Source organism: Mustela nigripes, chromosome 5 (assembly GCF_022355385.1).
Source record: "Mustela nigripes isolate SB6536 chromosome 5, MUSNIG.SB6536, whole genome shotgun sequence".
In the NCBI taxonomy this organism is placed as follows: Eukaryota; Metazoa; Chordata; class Mammalia; order Carnivora; family Mustelidae; genus Mustela; species Mustela nigripes.
This window is the reverse complement of record NC_081561.1, coordinates 138,198,541-138,219,149: the sequence shown is the minus strand read 5'-3', so window position 1 is coordinate 138,219,149 and position 20,609 is coordinate 138,198,541. Positions and strand designations below refer to the sequence as shown.

The 20,609-nt window shown below is 37.4% G+C and overlaps 1 protein-coding gene across 3 annotated transcripts in view; it reads left to right on the top strand.

Annotated features, from left to right (window-relative positions):
- The first annotated feature begins 5,264 nt into the window (after positions 1-5,264).
- Positions 5,265-20,609, top strand: part of TFB1M (transcription factor B1, mitochondrial) — a 71,706-nt gene continuing 56,361 nt past the window's right edge. For 2 of the 3 annotated variants that reach the window (XR_009404533.1, XM_059401323.1), the window contains exons 1-2: positions 5,265-5,465; positions 8,732-8,883. Coding sequence is in view for 1 of the 3 variants with exons in the window: in XM_059401323.1 (XP_059257306.1) it covers positions 5,333-5,465; positions 8,732-8,883 (285 nt within the window). In the remaining 2 variants the exon portion in view is untranslated. Of the gene's footprint in view, positions 5,466-5,663; positions 5,753-8,731; positions 8,884-20,609 lie in introns of those variants that run through there. The other variant, XM_059401324.1, reaches the window with a different exon arrangement.

Genomic DNA, 20,609 nt, shown 5'->3' with positions numbered 1-20,609 from the left:
GGGTGGCTCAGTGGGTTAAGCCGCTGCCTTCGGCTCAGGTCATGATCTCAGAGTCCTGGGATCGAGTCCCGCATCAGGCTCTCTGCTCAGCAGGGATCCTGCTTCCCTCTCTCTCTCTCTCTGGCTGCCTCTCCATCTACTTGTGATTTCTCTCTGTCAAATTAATAAATAAAATCTTTTAATAAAAAAAAAAAAAGAAGAAGAAGAAGGAGGAGGAGAAGAAGAAGAAAAGAAAAGATTTGGAGGTAGCAACGTAAAAGCAAACTTGATGGAAAAGTAATCAAAAGTCAGATTAGCCTTGTTTCCTGTTAGAACTTAACAAGCAGAGTTCTGAGAAGGTAGCCTCCATGGTAAGACATGGAAAAAGAGAAGGCAACCAAAAAGCAGAAAGTGATCATTCCAGGCAGAGAAATCTACCCATGCTGGAAAAGAGAGGAAGCAAAGACCTGACATGCCTGAGGAGCATGTAGTTTATTGGAAAGAGGTTGAAGTTAGGCAGGGGTCCAATTAGGCTCTTTAAGGCCAAGCGAGCAATTGGATTTTTATCTTAAATGCAATTGGCATCCCCTGAAGGATTGAATGCAGATGACTGAAGTGATCCAATTCACATGTTTTAAATCATTTTGCTGCTGAATATAAATGGATTGTAGATCAAGAAGATGGAGGTTGTTGTAAGAATGTATGTGAAAAATGTTGACTTCACAAATGGAGAGCAGAAGTCTGGGGTGAGATCTGTTCTCAGGTGTCAATGATGGTAGGATGTGGTGTTCAGGGGAGGGAGAGATAAACTGAAGTTTCTGGAATTACTATATGGTGAAGTTGGTGGAGAGACAACATTTTATGGAGAAAAGCAAGCATTCTATTTGAACATACCATGTTTGAGATATCTGAGACCTCCCAGTGGTGCATACAGCAGGCAGTTAGAGATGCAGGATTAGAGCTGGAAATATATTTGAGAAGCATCAGTATAGAAATGGCATTAAACCCATGAAAATTAATGAGACCATCTAGGAAGAAGCAGAAGAGAGGAAGGAAAAAAAAAAGATCTTGCACTGAGCCCTGAGATACCATATACTTGAGATTTCGGGTAGAAGTCAAGTCAGCATCTGGGAAAAAGAAAGACACAGGATGTGGTAGAAGTTGAGAGAACAGAGTACTCCAAAGAGAAGTTAACTGCCAGCTATTGAAAGAGGACTCATGACCCAAAGCTGCAGTCACATTGTCCAAGCTCTCTCAGTAAAGAGTTGGGAGATCTTGGACACTCAATGTCTCTGTGCTCCGTGTGCCTTATTAAATGCAAATGTGTTCTTACTCACAGTTTTATAATTCTTAAGCTTTTTTTCCAATTAAATGTTGAGGTTTAGACTAAAAAACTATTAATATAATAAAGGCTAATTATTTTTATAATGCCTTTATCTTGTGCTGGTTTTTTTCTTCTTTCACAAAAGATTTTGCTTTATTGTTTAGGAAAAAAGGGAAGAAAAGAAACCCTACCCACAGCTCTCTGAATCATCCTGAGTCGAAAGAGTTGTCTGTCCTCAGCACCTCATTAAGATACTTGACAATAATTCACAGATCTTTGGGGATAATCTGCAGGTTTTCAAATACTGCCTGGAATAGAAATAAACACTGTATTTTTAAAAATAGTGTTACTGTTACATGGTTCCCTCAGGCAATCAGCCTGTGTTGCTTGCCACAAGTTGCCCTGCTTCTATCCCCAGAGAGTAAGGACTTGGTCTGTCTGTTCAGAATTATCATGTATTTCCTTCTTACCTCTAGGTAGGTCACTAGATTCCTCTGTGAACAGTGGGCATCAAACAACCATTAAAAAAAAAAAGCCTAAATATGTGTAAAATACAGCTGTTAATATTTCTCAAGAGCACTGAGTCATATTGAGTCATATTATGTGAAATTATAAAATACTATCAGAAAAGGGCACTTTACATACCATAATAGTCATTTTATAAAGTTCAATTTGGCAATTCCAAGCCACATTTAATTTTCTTGGAAAATTCCCACACGGCAGAAAGATATTGCTCTTTGTGGCATTCAAGTCTATTTCAGAGAACTGTAAAATGACAACCTTTTGGAATTAGCCCTTTTTCTATAAATAGACACTAAATCACTTTGCCAAATAAAGTCACATATGCATTTCCATTAAAGTAAATGCTAAAATAATAAGTAATTTTGCTATATAACCATTCTGGGATCTATGAAAATTAAAATTCTGTATTACAGGGCAATATGAATCATTTGTAGTTCTTCATCTTCACTGATAGGTGGGGCTAGTAATTTCTGTATTAATTATAATATTTTAGCATGTTAAAATCTGTATCTAGATGAAGCAGATACTTCAAAGCTTCAAAACTGATGAAACTGCATACTTCTCTTTAAGGGATAAAACTGTTTGCATTAATATGTGAAATGCACTACTAAAATACCCCCTGCTGATTTCATAGGCTTTGTAGGGAGTTATGCATAATTTTCTGAAAATTAAAGGACTGAGGATCAGTATTTATGATGATAAAAATTAGATCTCAAGAACTATTTTAAAAACTTGGACGATTCTTCTAAAATGGAATTTTAAAAATTCAGCTCAACAATTATTTAACACATGCCCGAGGTAAAAGACCAGAGTAGACTCAGAAGATCAGAATTTGAGATTCAGCTGCACTTACCAGCGCCATACCAGGGCACACCTGGTATCTTTGTAAACCTATATCACAGAATTGAAATGAGAATTAAGTGAAGTAGCCTGGGAAACTTTGTAAATAATGGGTTGTAACCTAACTGCCATGCAACATATATAGTCAGGATAGCACTAGTGCCAAGTAATTCAACTTCATTTGTCTCCAAGTTAATGAAAACAGATAGATACAAGCTGACTTTAATAGGTAGCTTCCATGTTCCAACAAGGAAAGGCAAGGTACAATGGCAAAAATTTGGTGGTAATTTGGATCCCAAAAATTGATGAGAAAACCATTACATGGCACACTATAACCTTAGTAAGCTGAACTCTAAGAAAACAAAATCCTGCCAGTCTACATCCAGAGCAGTGTTAACCCCTTGCATCATTTATGTTGTATAGCTTTGCATCTATTTATTGTGATTGTTTTAGTATATAGCCATAGGAAAACTGTAAAATTAAGCTTTATACTCAGATTCATCTTCCATTTATTTAAATAAGCTTATACAATTAACATACAGTGGTTAACTTAAAAATAATTTACCATGAGTGCTGTGGCCCATGAGATCACAATCAGAAAAGAAAAAATTTAAAATCTTCTTTCTGTACTTTGCTACATGATCATAGGGTAAGTTAAATGACCTCCTTCACAGTAAAACAGTAACAATCTCATTCACATAAGAACACTACGAGGAGTAAATGAAATAATCAATATAACTGTGAATGAACGTCTTTCCCAGTATGCTGTGGAATATAAGGACTCTGAATCAAGAGTTAAGGCTTTCAAACTACACTTCGGTGCTATGTAGGGCAAATCACCTTACCTCTTTGGCAGTCACTTTCCAATTTTCTAAAGCTAGGAGCTATGTCAGATTATCTCACAGTTCTTTTTAAACATAGTTAAAAGAGATGGTGGTTGGGTTTTCCATTGAGATCTCTGTGAAAAATTCATTCATCGATTTCACTCATATCATATCTGCAGTTACTTGGTTTTCTGTTAGCTTTATTTTAAACTTACTACTCTGAGAAATAAAAAAATGTTATGATTCGCTTGTGATCAAGGCAACAGTTTGAAAAAAGAATAGAGTCAGAAAAGCTAAATTCTCCTAGATAGCAGAGTAATTTCAATCCTTTGTTTTGTTGTTTGTTGTTTCCTCTGTTTTAATAGACAGAATTCATACTTGAGTCTTTATACTTCGATGAAACCACCCTAGGCAAGTCAAATGTTCTCTCAACATGGACTGTTCTGCTTAAAAAGCAGGCTCTGGACATAGGCTTGTGGATTGAAATCCTAATTCCACTATTATAGCTATGCAGCCTAGGATAAATTGCTGACCGTCTCTGAGCCCTTATCTTTGTAACAATTAATGAGACAATAGCTGTAAAGCAATCAACTGTGAAGCCTAGTACTTTGGGAAAAGCTCAATGAATGTTAGCTATTATTAGTATTATCATGTTTATTTCCCTTCCTTTTCATCCTTACCTTTCCAGGTACTGCAAGAAGAGGCTACAATAACTGGAGCAGGGAGGGGCAGTAAGAAAACTGTGGGAAGGCCAACAAGAAGTGGCAACTAACACTTCCAGGGCAGGGGACCAGGAAGAGCAGCTACCACACATGTCCAGAAACTTAGATTGGATCTGGTTTCCACAATTTTCTAGCTTTGTGAATATCAATTAATTCATATCACTTCTCTAAGTTTTTGTTTTCTCCGCTCTGAGACTAGTAATATTTATATGGTAAAACTGTTAGTGAAAGAAAGGGTCAAAAACAAATATTCGCTATACGCGAAAACACTTCCCGAACTCTAAACAAGGCGGTTTTTCTCATTGACTGGATTCGTGTAGAGGGGGGCAGAAGAATTGGATTTGCTCTGGCCACCTCACTGCAAACGGTGCGCCTAGCCTTTAACCTCTGGCCGCGTTCATCCGCCAGATCATTAGGGTAGGAACGGCCACCATTGATTACGGGCCTAATGTATGCCGTGCATTGCACTGTGTTCTGAGTCTGTACACCAGCCGACTTTTATCATTTAGTTCCTGCAATTTTACGTTCCTGCAAAAAATATCTCCACGTCACAGATGAAAAACTAAGGTTGAAAGAAGTTAGAAACCTGCCATCCGGCACCTACAACGCTAACGTTCTAAAAACATCTATCATGAGAAAATCGTTAGCAACCAATAGTTTTGCCTCTAATCATTGGCTTTCCCGCAATCATCCACAGAGGGGAATTGGGCACGGCTCTGCGAGAACGCACCTCGGAGCGTTCCTGGGCTCCAAGATCCTCTGACTCGCTCCTCCGCGTTCTGGCCCAGGCCCCGCCTCGTTCCCGCCCCCCGGGCCGCTCTGGTCACCGCCCACCCAGGAAAGACCCCGCCCTCCCCGTGCCTTCACACCCTCAAGGGCGAAAAGCAGCGCACACCCAGCCTGCACCGCGCTTAGCGAGACTCGACGCATGCGCTCTGTGTGCGCCCAGATTTCCTTTCTGTCCTTAGCGCTTCCGGCGAGGTACATCCGACCAATAAGGTGGGCTCGGAGGCGGGCCTTGATGATTTCCCCGCTCCCGCCCCCCCACTTCCTTTTCCGCGGATGATTTAAGAGCAGCGCGAAAAGTCGGTGGTAGGATTGGGACTGTGGCGCGGGGCTGCATGGCTGGTTCTGGGACGCTGAGCGCTTTCCGTCTACCGCCGTTGCCCACGATTCGAGAAATCATTAAGTTATTCAGGCTGCAAGCAGCGAAGCAGCTGTCCCAGAACTTTCTCCTGGACTTGAGGCTGACAGGTGGCCGTCTTCCCAGTGCTCCTCCGCATCCCCGGGGGCGTCGCGCGGACCCTGTGGGCGGGCGTCTGGGGTCAGGCGGTGTGCAGGGGGCCTTAGGGCAGGTCCTTCTACCGCTTTGTCCTGAGAGGACCGCAGGAGACGCGTGGAATGTCTTCTTCGCCGGCATGATGGCGTGCTCGCGGGCGTTCGCCGTGGGCTGGTGAAGGCGAGTTGTGCAGACGCCGAGCAGACGCTAGGGGAGGCAGGGGTCGCGTAGCGTGGAAGGCGGTTGTGGAAATTCGATCTCGGTGTGTTGACGCTAATGAAAGGGTACTGCGTGTGTGGCTGGTTTGGCTGCTCATGCAATGTGAAGTTATCAATTTAAGTTAGTGCGAAGAATTTTTAAGTAACATATTGAGAAAGTATCACTCGTGGGATTACGTTATGTAAACGTTTCCTTGCTGAATCCAAAACCCTCGAGGGCGCAATAGTCAGTAAATACGTGTCAGAGAAGCTACAAGGTGCTAGTGGTGGAGATGCAGTTGGGGAGTGGACCAGGCAAAAGTCTGCCCGCAGGGAGCTTACATTTTTAGCAAGTTTATATTCCCACCCCCATTTTAAGTCACTTTTTGTAAGGTAAAGTTACATGCCATAAAAGTAACCAGTTGGAAGTGTAGGGTTTGAGGAGTTGTGACAGGCGTATACCCCCATTTAACTGCCACCCCCATTTCTTGGTGATACTTTTGAAACGTGAGGTTGCAAGAATAATATGTATTACAAATAGGTCCACTAGTTCCCTGTTGGAATATTTTCCGTATTTGAGGTTTTGATATTTAGTTCCATTTGGCGCCTCTCGAGAAGCTCAAAGATAGGAGAGATCATACACAAATAGTTCATTTTCAGTTAAGTATAGTTCACAAGCCATCAATAAGATGTCATTTCTTGGATGTGGAGTCTTTATTCTGCTAGTAGAAATATAGCATTGGGTAAAATAGCTTAACTAAGCTTCAACTTCTCATCTGTTAGTTGGAGGAAGGCCCCTATTACAGGATCTTTAAAGGGTTACCCACCGCTAAAATTCCTTAGTGCTAGTAGTAACTAGAACCAGTTTTGTCTGCCAGTCATTAGTCACATTCTGTAGGTATAAACTGCCATTCTTAAGATGGAAAATAGAGGTCTTAATATTTTTAATTTAGAAAAAAAAAAGTGCTTTGTTTACAGATTCTGGAATCTGGGTAATATTCCCTCTTCTCTGGGAACCAAAGTGAAGGGAGATTAAAGTACTTGGTTTGAGGTGAGAAGCTCAGGTGGGAGCAGATGCTTCCTGAATTGATAGTGCCGCTTTGATATTCATTTGTATTCTACTGTACCTGGAAAGTTTGAGGGCAGAGCCCCTGACCTCTCAACTATACTAGCTCTCCATTTAAGAGAATGAGAATGTTAAATTCATAATGCCTGTGCTTAATGTATCAGTTGTGTTCCTTCTAAAAGGCATTGGTCTATAGTGGAGGAAGGATTGCTTAAGAATTTACACCTGAGCTGGAGTCAGCTCTCTTCCATTTCCTTTCTAGATGACCTTGCACGATGAAACATTAAGAAGGAAATAGAGGGGCGCATGGGTGGCTCAGTGGGTTAAGCCGCTGCCTTCGGCTCGGGTCATGATCTCAAGGTCCCGGGATCGAGTCCCACATCGGGCTCTCTGCTCAGCAGGGAGCCTGCTTCCTCCTCTCTCTCTCTCTGCCTGCCTCTCTGCCTACTTGTAATCTCTCTCTGTCAAATAAATAAATAAAATCTTAAAGAAAAAAAAAAAAAGAAGGAAATAGAAATGTTCAGAGAAGTTAAATTGGGATAGTAGTTCTTAATGTGTTGGAAAGATTGTGAGATGCAAGTGAGAAAGCATGTAAAGCACCTAAAATAAATGGTTGGTGGGCATATGCTAATTCCCTCTAAGCACCAGTTAAAAGACAAAACTTTTTTGCTTTAGTGGCTCAGTCAGTTTAGTGTTCCTCTCGATTTCCACTCAGGTCATGATCTTGAGGTGGTGAGTCTGCTTGAGACTCTCTCCTTCTCCCCCTCCCCTTCACTCTTTCTCTAAATAAAATAAATCTTTAAAAAGATTATATAAATATATATATTTATATAGATATAAATATATAGATAAAAAGATATAAATATAAATATATATATAAATAAATCTTTAAAAATCTTTAAAAGAACCATTTTTGCTTTCTATTTGGGGTTTTAAGCCTACAAAAATGGTACTATACAGTCTCAGTGAACACTACAAGGAAGTGCTGGTATGTTTTCAGTGGCTAAATTTCCACTGTCCCAGGAGACCCAGTTACTTGGATTTTAGTATCTCAGTCAATAAGACCAGCCCATCATACGTTTTTTCAGAAGTGATAGTTGGTTGCAGTGAATCCTCTGTAATCTTTTTCATTTTTTCTTTCTTTCTTTTTTTTTTTTTTTAATAGATTCTATTTATTTGACAGAGATCACAAGTAGGCAGAGAGGCAGGCAGAGAGAGGAGGAAGCAGGCTCCCCACTGAGCAGAGAGCCAATGAGGGGCTTGATTCCAGGACCCTGAGATCATGACCTGAGCTGAAGGCAGAGGCTTTAACGCACTGAGCCACCCAGGCACCCCCTTTTTCATTATTTCTTAAGGTCAGCTAAGTTAAAGAAGTTAATTTAAGACATTAACTTTTCCTTATTAATTTGCATATTTGCAAAGCTTACAACAACTCCCCTAAGAAGTTTAACTTTTTCCTAAAAATGACCAAGAATCTGTATTTCTGCTAGTCCTATGATCTAGGGACTTGTTGCTGTGGCCATATGGACCAGCTAGATGTCTACAGGTAAAAGTGAGACTGCCAGCACTTTTTGCTTTGGGATTTCAAACTAGCAGCATTGGAAATTCTGAATGTAAAACTAGTCTTACTTATTCAAATATTCAGTATTTGGCAACTGTAGAGAGATGGTGAGTGCTTACCTGGTCGGTTCTTAGGAACTGATTGATTGGTTTGGTGGAGGAAAATACAGTATTAACTATATTTAATTTAGGAAGTTTGTCATGATAATCCTATTTTTGTTAAGGGACTGATAATACAATACAACTATGTTGTGATCACATAGTGAATGACCACTATATGTTGGTTTAGGTTGAGTTAAATAATCAGACAAATATGGTATAGAGGATTCCTTGAATAACGGTTGATGAGAATCTATAGTAATTATTAAATTTTGCACACTGAAATTTATCAAAATCATTAAAACGTTCTTTTTCCTAGATAAAATTGTAAAGAAAGCTGGGAATCTGACAGATGCTTATGTGTATGAAGTGGGCCCTGGGCCAGGGGGAATCACAAGATCCATTCTTAATGCCAATGTTGCTGAACTTTTGGTGGTTGAAAAGGATAGTCGATTTATTCCTGGATTACAGGTAAGATACTTAAAATATCTTTTTTAGGAGGCCCAAAAAAAAAAAAAAAAAAAAAAACCCCGACTTCAATCTTCAGGCTATGATTCTTAAGCCTCAGGATATCCAAGGATCTCCTTGGTGGCTCTTTAAACTTCAGATCTCCAGGCCCCATTCCAGAGATTTTGATTCCATAGTCCCAAGAGGTCTAGGAATTGCATTTCTAACAAGCATCCCAGCGTGTTGGTTAATAGGCCACTTCTTGAATAAACCTGTGTTAATGCATCAGTGCTAGACAAACTACTTGGTTTGTGTGATCTTTTTTTTTTTTTTTTAATCTACTAGTGGTGCATGTTCTGGCCCACTCTTTCAAAAATAAGTAAATAATGCCAGTAATGACTGAGTTATTGGCATGATTTATGAGAACTTCATTTAGATTCAGAAAATCATTCTACAAGCAAAAGATGGAGAAAACTTATGCTTTTTAAAGAGATTAATTGTTAAGCTTAAGCATTTGGTAAGAACTAAGTGAAGAAATGAAATACCACTGTACACAGAGATTTAAGATGAAGTTTGAATAAAGTGTTACATGCATCTTAGGTGCCATTGTTATATGAGAAATATTTGAGGGAACTGGGCATGTTTCATTTGGAGAAGAGAAGCCTTGGGTGCTTATTTTGATTTCTAAAAAAAAGCTAATACAAATAGGTGGAATTGAGGGAGACAGGTATGGATTTAAAATAAGGAGGGACATCTGGTGGCAAACAGTGAAACCCATTTTATCAGGGATTTTGTAAAGGGAATTCGTCATAGCGGGACACTTAATGGCTGAAGGGCCTTTGTTTGATTCCTCTGTAATTCTAAAACTTTAGAAGAGCCCTTAGCCTTTGGCTTAGATGAGTAGCAATTTGTTAAGTGACTCCAACAGAATAATAAAGTCATCAGCATTATTACTTTCACACAAGAGACAAATTGGCTTAAAATTGGTACAGTCTAATGCTTGTATGTGCAATAATTGAAAAATATTTCATTTCTACCAGAACAGTTTGAGGAAATTTGTTTGAAAAATCTAGGGGCTTTGTGTGCACACAACTGATTTTTTTGTTTAGAAACTTAGTCATTTCTTATTATTGGGCTACATTTTGTTTCATGCTTTAAAAATATATTTAGTTTTATCTAACTTTACTATTGACAGAATTGACAGAGTTAGTTTCAGATTTATAACTTTATTTTTCAATTCTCATATGGTACATATTCCTTGATGTAGAATGTTAATAGCGATTTTTGCTTTGAACCACCTTCTTTGAAAAACTGTAACTCAGAGGTGAAAGTGTGAATATCTTATTTTTGGTGAGATCATGAAGTAGTGGAAAGAAGCTGAATGACACTGTGAGTTCAGGTTTTTTCATCTAGCCCTTTTGGACATTGGGAATACTCATCTGACCTTTAGGCACTTGAAGAGACTTTCTAACCCTCAACCTTACCATCTGTTATACGTGATTCTTTCTCATGAGGCAAGGAGGTGAATCAAATTTCTGTTCGTCCCCACCTTAATTTACATATTCTCCTTTCCTGATCTCAACTAAAGATCTTTGAAGACAGACTATTTAAAAGGCAACTATATGCTTCTCTTTTCAGCTGCCCCACCAAGACCCTGCACTCTTAACCCCTGTCTTGTTTTGTCTTATTAAATTGACCATCTGATACACTATATTTTTTTATTTGTTATCCACCTTACCCCTCTGGAATGTCAGTACCAAGAGCATGGAGATTTTTGTGTGTTTTTTTCTGTGCTCTACCACATATAACCATGGCTGGCATATAGCAGGTGTTCCGTAATTTCTTATATGGGAAAAGAAAAGGTTGACTATGTGCACAATATATCTAATGTGTCATTTAATAGTGAAAATAAATAATTGTGCAGCATTGATTATTAAAAAGTTTTGTGCTCTTTTTTAAATATAAATTTATTTCAAGGTAAATTGCTCTGGAAGAAATGTGCGTTTGTCTTATCTGTTTCTGTAGAAGAAGCAAAATTGATTCTTAGTGTCTTACATTGCAGGAAAGGAATTTGCCTTAAAAAGAAATGTTGGGTACTAAAATATCAAATAGATTTCTTTTTCCTATAAAGAATGTTTCAATATGTAAAACCACTTTCATTTAGAGGGACTAAATTAATAAAAACTGAAGAAAGGCAGAAGGAGTGATCTATTTCAAGGATTCCATTTTAGTGGTTTCTAAGCTAATAGAATTATGTTTTAAAGAAATTGTAATAATTTATAAAATGTCTTCTAGCTGAAAATATATCATTTGTATTTTAATCCAATTCTCAAGATATTGTCATTAGCATCTTAGGGTCTTAGGGCAAAGAACATAGTGTTAATATACGAGTTTCATCATCAGCATGTTGTAAAGTAAAAAAACATGTCTCTTCTAATATGTGAACATATTGTAGGATAGTTTTGTGGTAAAGAACACAGACTTCAGCGTCAGATTGCCTGACTTTGACTTCGGACTCTATCATTTACGGGTTATATGTCTTCGGGCAGGTAACTATGTCCTCTGTGCCTTAGTTTGCTCCTAGGATTGTAATGAGGATTAAATGAATGCCTCATACTTACTTAGTTAAGCACTCAATGTAATTTTCAATATAAATAAATTATTGTCCCTCTGCCTTGGAGATCTGTTAATTAAGGATTGATCAGGAGACTGCTTATCTGGAAAAAGGTATGGGAGAACAGTAAAGTTATTCCTTTGGAACACTATAGAGTATAACTCCCCAGTGCTGTGGAAACACTGGAGCTTTCTCCCAACTCTTCAAGTTACCATTAGACATCTAGAGTTTCTTTCTCTTAATGTTGGAGCATTCTCTTGTGATTGTGCATTTTTAGGGTTTTTTTTGTTGTTGTTAATTATTTTTTAGTTGCTTATTGTTGTTACATTTTTATGGCTGGGTGGATTCTCTGCTTTGGAAGGCAGTGAGATTTTTTTGGTACCCCAGGGACTTGAGGTTTCTGTCGCTGCTGGCGCGACAAATCGACCAGGAATGTGAGGGTAAGAGGATGGTGAAAAGAAATTAAAAGACAGAGATGGGGGCAGTTGGAGCACCGAGGAGGATGTCCAACAGTGCCAATTTTATTTCACATCTTATAATCATTTATAAGGCAGACCACAATAGAAGGAGTAATAATACATCAGTATCTAGTCAGATAACAGCAAGTTCCTATGACAAGTTTACATTAACTACAAACAAATCTTGTGATGCCCGGTAGTCACGGCTAATGCCTTTAGCTACTATTGATTACAAGAAGTTACAATCAACCAGGGAGTCGGTTATGGGCAGTACAGGAACAACAAGAACCAACTACGAATTTAAGACGCTGACCACATTGTTGCCTTCTGTAGGGAGAACGTGTGGAAGCCACGTAGGCGAGTGCACGACACATAGCACAGACGCTTTCTCAGTGTTATTCAACTTTCCCGTCTTTAACCCCTTGTTAAGGCATCTGGACTTTAAAGGATACACAAGTCAGGGCCTGGTTTGATCCACAACTCCAACCGTGCCGTGGCCTCCAACAGGTTTCATTAAGTTCTTCCCCCATTTCTGGACTGGAGAGAACAACATAAGTAATCCACTCTCCTTGAAGTAAACAATCTGGGTTCTTCATTTTTTTTTTCCTGTCTGTTATAAATATGTGAAATCTTTAAAACAATCATTTATGGAGGGCTTATTGCACTAAGTTCTTTGTTTCATAGCTTTACCGAGTATTATTGATGTGCAGTAAGCTGCACATGTTTAAAGTGTACAGATTACCAAATTTTGACAAATGTAGTGTCCTGAAACCATCACCACAGTCAAGATAACGAACATCCGTCACCTTCAGGATTCCTCATTTTCCTTTATAATCTATCCTCCTTCCCCATTCCTGTCGTCAGACAGCCATGGTTCCGTTTTGTCACTATAGGATAGTTTCCATTTTTTAGAATTTCATATGAATGGACTCGTACAATGTATGCTCTTTTTTGTATTCTGTCTTTTACTGAGCATAAGTATTTTGAAATTCATCCATGTTGGGGTGTTTATCAATAGTTGGATTTATTTATCACTGACTAGTATTCCATTGCTTGAGTATGCCACATTTATCAATCCATTCACTAGTTGATGGACTTTGGGTTGTTTTCATTTTTTGGTAGTTATGTAAAGAGCTGTCCTTAACACTCACATGCAAGTCTTTGTGTGAATATATACTTTTATTTCTCTTGGGAAAGAGTTAGATGCAGAGTGTCTGAGTCTATGGTAGGTGTATATTAAACTTTTTGTGAAACTACCAAAACTTTTTACAAAGTAGCTATACCATTTTAATATTCTCCCCATGCATGAGAGTTACCTTTCCATCACATGTTCTCACATTTGGTATGATTAATCTTTTTAATTGTAACCATCCAAACAAGCATATAGTGGTATCTTAATATGATTTTCCTTATCAGCAATATTGGACATATTTTCTTAAAATTTAATTATGTTTATAAAGAGAGTGTGGGTTGGGGGGGCAGAGGGAGAGGAAAAGAGAAAATCCTCAAGCATACTCCTCCCTGAGTGTAGAATCCAATGTGGGGCTTGAACCCAGGACCCTGAGATCAAAAGTAAGAGTTAGCTGCTTAACCAATTGAGCTGCCCAGGTGCCCCTGGACATGTTTTCATGTGTTTATTTGCCACCTATATATCTTTTCTGGAGAATTATGCAAATATTTTGAGCATTTCTTTTTTTGTCTTCATATTATTGTATTATAAGAAATCTTTATGTAGATTAGATACAAGTATTTTGTCAGATACACGTTTTGTAGTGCTTTCTACTCAGATGGGACTTACCTTTCCATTTTTGACATTTAATGGTGACTTTCAGAGAGTAAAACTTAGTTTTAATGAAGTAAGGTTTATCAAATTTTTCTTTTTGAATTTGATGCTTTTTGCATCTTATATTAAAAAATAATTGTCAAAACAAGAACTAAGAATTTCCATGTTTTCGTCTAGATGTTTTAAGGCTTTATTAAGTTTTTCATGTAGGTTTATGATACTTTTTGAGTTACCTTTTGTGTGTAATGTGAGGTGTAGGAGTAGAGGTTCATTATTTTGCACCATTGTTGAAAATTTTATCTTTTCTTCATTGAATTGCCTTGATCCTATTGTCAAAAATCAACTGGTCTTATATATGGTGGTCTGTTTCTGTACTTCCAGTTCTTTACTGTTGATATGTAAGTCTGTTTTCTTCACTGTGACTAACCTGTGTTGATCCCCATAGCTTTATAGTAAGACTTGAGAGCAGGTAATGTAAGTCTTCCAACCTTATCTTTCTTTTCCAAAATTGTTTTGGCTCTTCTATAAGTCCTTAGCATTTCCATATAGTTTTAAAATTAGATCATCAGTTTCCTTTTTTTTTTTTAAAAAAAAACCTGATGGGACTATGATTGGATTTGGATTAAAACTGTAGTTCACTGTGAGGAGAACTAGCATCTTAATGGCATTAGCTTCTGATCTGTAAACATGGTATGTCTACCTGTAGGTTTCCTTCAGTTTCTCTCAACAGTGTTTTGTAGTTTTAAGTATACAAGTCTTGCATATTTTTTGTCAAATTTACCCCTATGTCCTTCTTTTTGTTGCCATTGTACTTGGTATTGGTTTTTAATTTCTATTTGTTTGTAGCTGCTGTGTGGACATACCATCTGTTTTGGCATGGATTTTGTATCCTGCAGCCTTCTTGTGCTCACTGCTTTGTGGCTCTTTTGTAGATTTCTTAGGATTTTCTGCATGTGTTATCATTTCATCTGCAGTAAAGACTGTTTTACCATTTCAGTATTCATTTCAGTATCTTTGTCTCTATCTCTTCTTGTCTTGGCTAGAATCTCCAGTACAGTGTGAATAGAACTAGGAGTATACCTCCGTGCCTGTCCCTGACCTCATGGAAAGCATTCAAACTTTCACCATTGAATATGATGTTAGTTGTAGGTTCTTCCTGGATCTCCTTTTTCAGACTGAGGAAGGTCCATCTGTTCCTAGTTTGCTGAGAGATCATGGTGCTTTGTTTGGTTTTTGTTTTAAATAATGGATGTTGAGTTTGCAGAAATACTTTTCCTGTGTTTAATGAGATAATAATGTGGCTTTTTTTTTTTAAGTTAATATGATGAATTTTATTGTTTTTTGGGGTTTTTTTCCCTAATGGTAAACCAACCATCTGTAGAACCTTCAGTGATCTCTTTCTTTCTCATTCAGTATTGGTAATTTGTGTATTTCTCTTTTTTTCCTGATCAGTCTTACTGTATATTGGTGAACTTTATTGATCTCAAAAAAGAACAACAAAAAAGCTCTTGATTTCATTGATCAATTTTGGGTTCTGTTTTCTATTTGATTTCTGCCCTGAAATCCTCATGTTATGCTGTTTCCTTGAAGTTTACTTTGTTCTTTCTATAGTTTTTTTAAGGTGGAAGCTGAAGTGGTTTCTTTGAGGCCTTTCTTTTCTTATAGGTGTTTAGTGCTATAAATATCCTCTCAGTAAAACCTGAGCAGAATCCCACAAATTTTGGTAGGTTGTGTTTTCATTTTCACTCATTCATAATGAATGAAATTTACCAACTTACTTAAAAATTTTTTTGCCATATTAGACCCAAAAAAAAGACTTCTGAAAGACATTAGAACTCTTATATAAACCTTCAGCTCTAATTTCCCTTTCAATTTCTTATTTGACTTGTTGGGTCCTTTCCTTTTTCAGCTTCTGGAGGCCACCTGCATTTATTAGCCCCGGGACTCCTTGCTTCTCTATCTACTATTGACTTTAATCCTTCTGCCTCACTTTTATTAAGGCCCTTGTGATTGATTATGTTGGGTCCACCCAGATAATCTAGGATAATCTCCACATATTGGGGTATTTAATCACATCCGCAAAGTCCTTTTTACCATGTAAAGTAACATAGTCACAGGGATTAGACATCTTTTGGGGCCAGTAGTCAGCCTGCTGCAATTTTTATCTGTAATTCTGTTTTACTATTAGTAATTTATTGATGGTGTATGGTTATACATCTGTAACATATCCCAGCTTATCCTCAAGTAAGAAAATACCACTTTATGTATAACATACAAATCTTAAGATAGTGTGTTTGTGTTTCTCCTTGTAGGCCTTTGTACTATTGTCATACGATTTACTTCTTCGTATGTTGTAAAGTTCACGGTACAATGTTATTTTTGCTTTAAAGTCAATTCTGTATTAAAAGAGATTTCAATACAGTTGACTTTTGAACAGTGTGGGGGTTGGGGGTGCTGACTCCCACATAGCTGAAAATCCACATATAACTTTGGACTCCCCAGGAACTTAACTACTGAAGTCTGCTGTTAACTAGAAGCCTTACCAATAGCCAATCAATTAATGCATAGTTTGTATGTTACATGTGTTATGTGCTGTATTCTTATAATAAAGTAAGCTAGAGAAAGGAAAACGTTACTAAGAAAAATCATAAGGAAAGGCATCTGGGGGGTCACTCAGTTAGGCATCTTAATCTTGGTTTCAGCTCAGGTCCTGATCTCAGGGTCCTGAAATCAAGCCCCACGTCAGGCTCCACATTCAGCATGGAGCTTGCTTGTCGCTCTCCTTCTGATCCTTCCCCTGTGTACGCACACGCTCTCTCAAAAATCTTAAAAAAAAAGAATATATTTACAGTACCGTAAGAAGTCTGCATGTAAGTGGACCAATCAGTGCTATTCAATCTCTGTTGTTAAAGGGTCAACTATAATAAGAAACACTGTTACATATTTACACATTTGGGTTTTTTTGTTTGTTTGTTTGTTTGTTTGTTTTGTTTTGTTTTGGTATTAAGTAGATTCCATGTGCAGCATGCAGCCCAGCACAGGACTTGAACTCAGGACCCTGAGATCAAGAGTTGGACGTTCAACCAACTGAGCCACCCTGGTGCCCCCATATGGTTACTATTTTGAGTGCTCCTCATCCATATTTACATTTAGTATTATTTTCTTTCTACCTGAAAGATTTTCTTTAGCATTTTTTTGTAACTGTGTATCTGTTGGTGACAGAACTTTTCAGTGTTTGTATGTCTAAAAAAGTGTTTTAGTTCGCTTTTGTTTTTGAAAAACATACTAACCGCTTTTTGTTGTTGTTTTGGTTTTTTAGTAGTCGAAAAATGTTGCTCAGCCATCTTCTCATTTGCATTGTTTCTCATAGGAAATCTGTTGTCATTCTTGTCTTTGCCCCTCTGACTTTTTTCTCTGACTTCTTTTAAGATTTATCTCTATCCCTGGTTTTGAGCAGTTTCATCATGGTGCACCTTCGTGTCCTTTTCTTCGTGTTTCTCTTGTGTGGGGCACCTTGAGCTTTTTGGATCTGCAGGTTTCCCTGCATCTCCTGCTGTCCAGCATCTGAAAACTGTTGTTTCATCTACGTTATTCATTTTTTTATCTGTTTAAGCCAGAAGAGACTACGTGGTCTTTTGTACTCCATCTTAGCCAGAGTAAGAAGCTCTAGGATTCTTCTTAATTATTATGTGCTTCTTTCATGGAATTTTGGAGACAGTAAGTCATGATTATTGTTAGTATTGCCTCTGGGGTTTGTAAGAGGTAAACACTGATTATTTCTACTTAACAGGCAGGATGGAAAGCTCACAGCATTGAGATCAAATAGGCTGGTGTCAGATCTCAGAAACAGCACATACTAGCTTTGTGATCTTGAGCTTGCTGTTGAAGCAGTTTTAGTTTCAGCTTTCTCATCTGCAGCATGGGAATAATCACTATTATTTGTGATCCTTGGAGGAAAGATGGAAATTTCTGTGAAGAGATTGGAGTCTAAAGAGCCTGGCATACTGCCAGTAGCCAGTAAATGTTTGCTATTATAATGATGCTCCTTCCCTGTCATCTTATAAGGGGTTTATAAAGTAATTTAGTCATCCTGGCAAAAGGAACTGTTTTTCAACAGAGACAATAAAACTTTGAAATTCTTTCATCTCTACCAAATTTTACAGAAGAAAAGATGACCTGACTTTGTGTTGTGACATGATTAGATACTTCACACATGTAACTCACTTGATACAGCTACAGTTAATCAAAACTGGACAAATAAGTAGAAGGTGGCCAACAGTCAAAGTGATTTCCCAGTCTACTACAGATTAGAAGTACAGACATCAGTGCTAGAAGCAGACCCACTGACAACAGCAAGAAGTAACAGATATTACTGTGGCAGAAAAGGTATAACAAGCAAACATAAAAACTAAAAAAAAAAAAAAAAAAAAAAGCCTAGTAATAAGGGATCATAACCATTGAAGCCATTCTCTACAGGCAACAATGACCCTAGCCATCAAGGATGCAATAGGGTGTATTGTTCTCAGCTTAAGGAAGAGGATTGTGTGATATTGTATGGAAGGATTTCTGTCTATAAGTTTTTCATTCTTTTTTTATTTTCACAAGTTTTTTTTTTTTTTTTTTTTTTTTTATTGAATCATAATTAACATTCTGTGTTGTATTAGTTTCAGGTTTACAATATAATGATCAGTACTTCTGTACATTTCCCAGAGCGCCTCAAGATAAATGTACCCTTAATTCTCTTTATCTCTTTCACCCAGCTCCCCTCTGCAATGACTACTTAGTTCTCTGTATTTAAGATTGTTTTTCTATTTGTCTCTTTTCTGTTTGTTCTGTTCTTTAAATTCCATGTTTAAGTGAAATCATATGGTACTTGTCTTTCTCTGACTGACTGACTTTACTTAGCATTGTATCCCCTAGCTCCATCTTTGTGCTGCAAATGTGAAGATTTCATTCTTTATGTTTGAGTAATATTTCATTGTATATATATACCACATCTCTGTATCCATTCATCTATCCATGGACACGTGGGCTGCTTCCGTACCTTGCCTGTCGTAAACAGTGCTGCAGTAAACAAGGGGGCTCATATATCTTTTCAAATTAGTGTTTCAGATACCCAGTAGTGGAATTACTGGATTTTATGGTAATTGTATTTTTAATATTTGAGAAACCTCCATACTGTTTTTCACAGTGGCTATACCAGTTTTCATTCCCACCAATAGTACACAAAGATTCTATTTTCTCTATATCCTCACCAACACTTGTTATTTCTTGTGTTTTTTATTTTATCCATTCTGATGGGCATAAAGTGATATTTCACCGTGGTTTTGATGTACATTTCTCTGATTAGAGGTGTTGAGCATCGTTTCATGTCTGTTGACCATCTGTATGTCTTATTTAGAAAATGGTTACTCAGGTCCTCTGCCTGTTTTTTATTAGAATAATTTGGGGGTTTTTGGTGCTGAGTTGTATAAGTTCTTTATATATTTTGGATACTATGTTTGGTTGATGTTTTCTTTCACTCTGCAGAAGCTTTTTATTTCGGTTAGTCCCGGTAGTTTTATATTGCCTTTGTTTCCCTTGCCTGAGGAGACATATCTAGAAAAAAAAATTTTATGCCCAGTGTCAAAGGAATTGCCTGTGTTTTCTCCTCGGAGTTTTGTGGTTTCAGGTCTCACATTTAGATCTTTAATGCATTTTAAGTTTGTTCTTTTTGTTTTTGTTTTTAATGTACGATATAAGAAATTGGTAGAGTTTTATCCTTTTGCATGTAGCTGTCCAGTTTTCCCAACACCATTTGTTGAAGAGACCATCTTTTTCTCCATTATATGTTCTTGCCTCCTTTGTCAAAGATTAATTGACCAAAGAAACGTGGTTTTATTTCTGGGCTCTCAACGCTGCTCCACTGATCTATGTGCCTGTTTTTTTGCCAATACCATACTATTTTGATTTCTATAACTTTGCATTATATCTGCAAATTTGGGGTTGTGATACCTCCAGCTTTGTTCTTTTTCAAGTTTACCTTGGCTATTTGGGGTCTTTAATAGTTCCATATAAATTTTAGGGTAATTTATACTAGTTTTGTGAAAACTGTTGGTATTTTGATAGGGATTCCATTGAACATATAGATTGCTTTGGGTAGTATGTACATTTTAGTAATGTTGGCTCTTCTGGTACATGAGTATGGAATATCTTTCCACTTGTGTCATTTTCAATTTTTTTCATAAATGTTTCATAGTTTTCAGAGTATGGGTCCTTTACCTCCTTGGTTAAGTTTATTCCTAGGTATTTTGTTATTTTGGATGTAATTATAAATGGGATTATTTCCTTAATTTTTCTTTTCCTTGTTATTCATTAAAAAAATCATTCACCATAATCAAGTGGAATTTATTCCAGGAATGCAGGAGTGGTTCAGTATTTGTTAATCAATCACAATTAATGTGATATATCACATTAATATGAGAGAATAAAAACCATATGATCATCTCAATAGATAAAGAAAAAGCATTTGACAAAGTACAACATCCATTCATGATAAAAACTCAATAAAATAGGTTTAGAGAGAACCTACCTAGACATACACTATGAAAAAAACCTACAGCTAATGTCATACTCAGAAGTGGAAAACTGAGAGCTTTTCCTATAAGATCAGGAAGAAGACAAGGATGTCTACTTTGCCCATTTTTATTCAACATAGTACTGGAAGTCCTAGCCACAGCTACTGGACAAGAAAAAGATAAGACATGATACTATGTAAGTTTCTTTCTAAGAAATGTTAACCACTGGTTGAACAGAAAGTTTACTAAATCAAATCTCTAAATCCATGATGAGACTGGGTAAATGAATGTCTGTTATACATGTTGGGTCCTATTTAAAAAACAAAACAATTTGACTT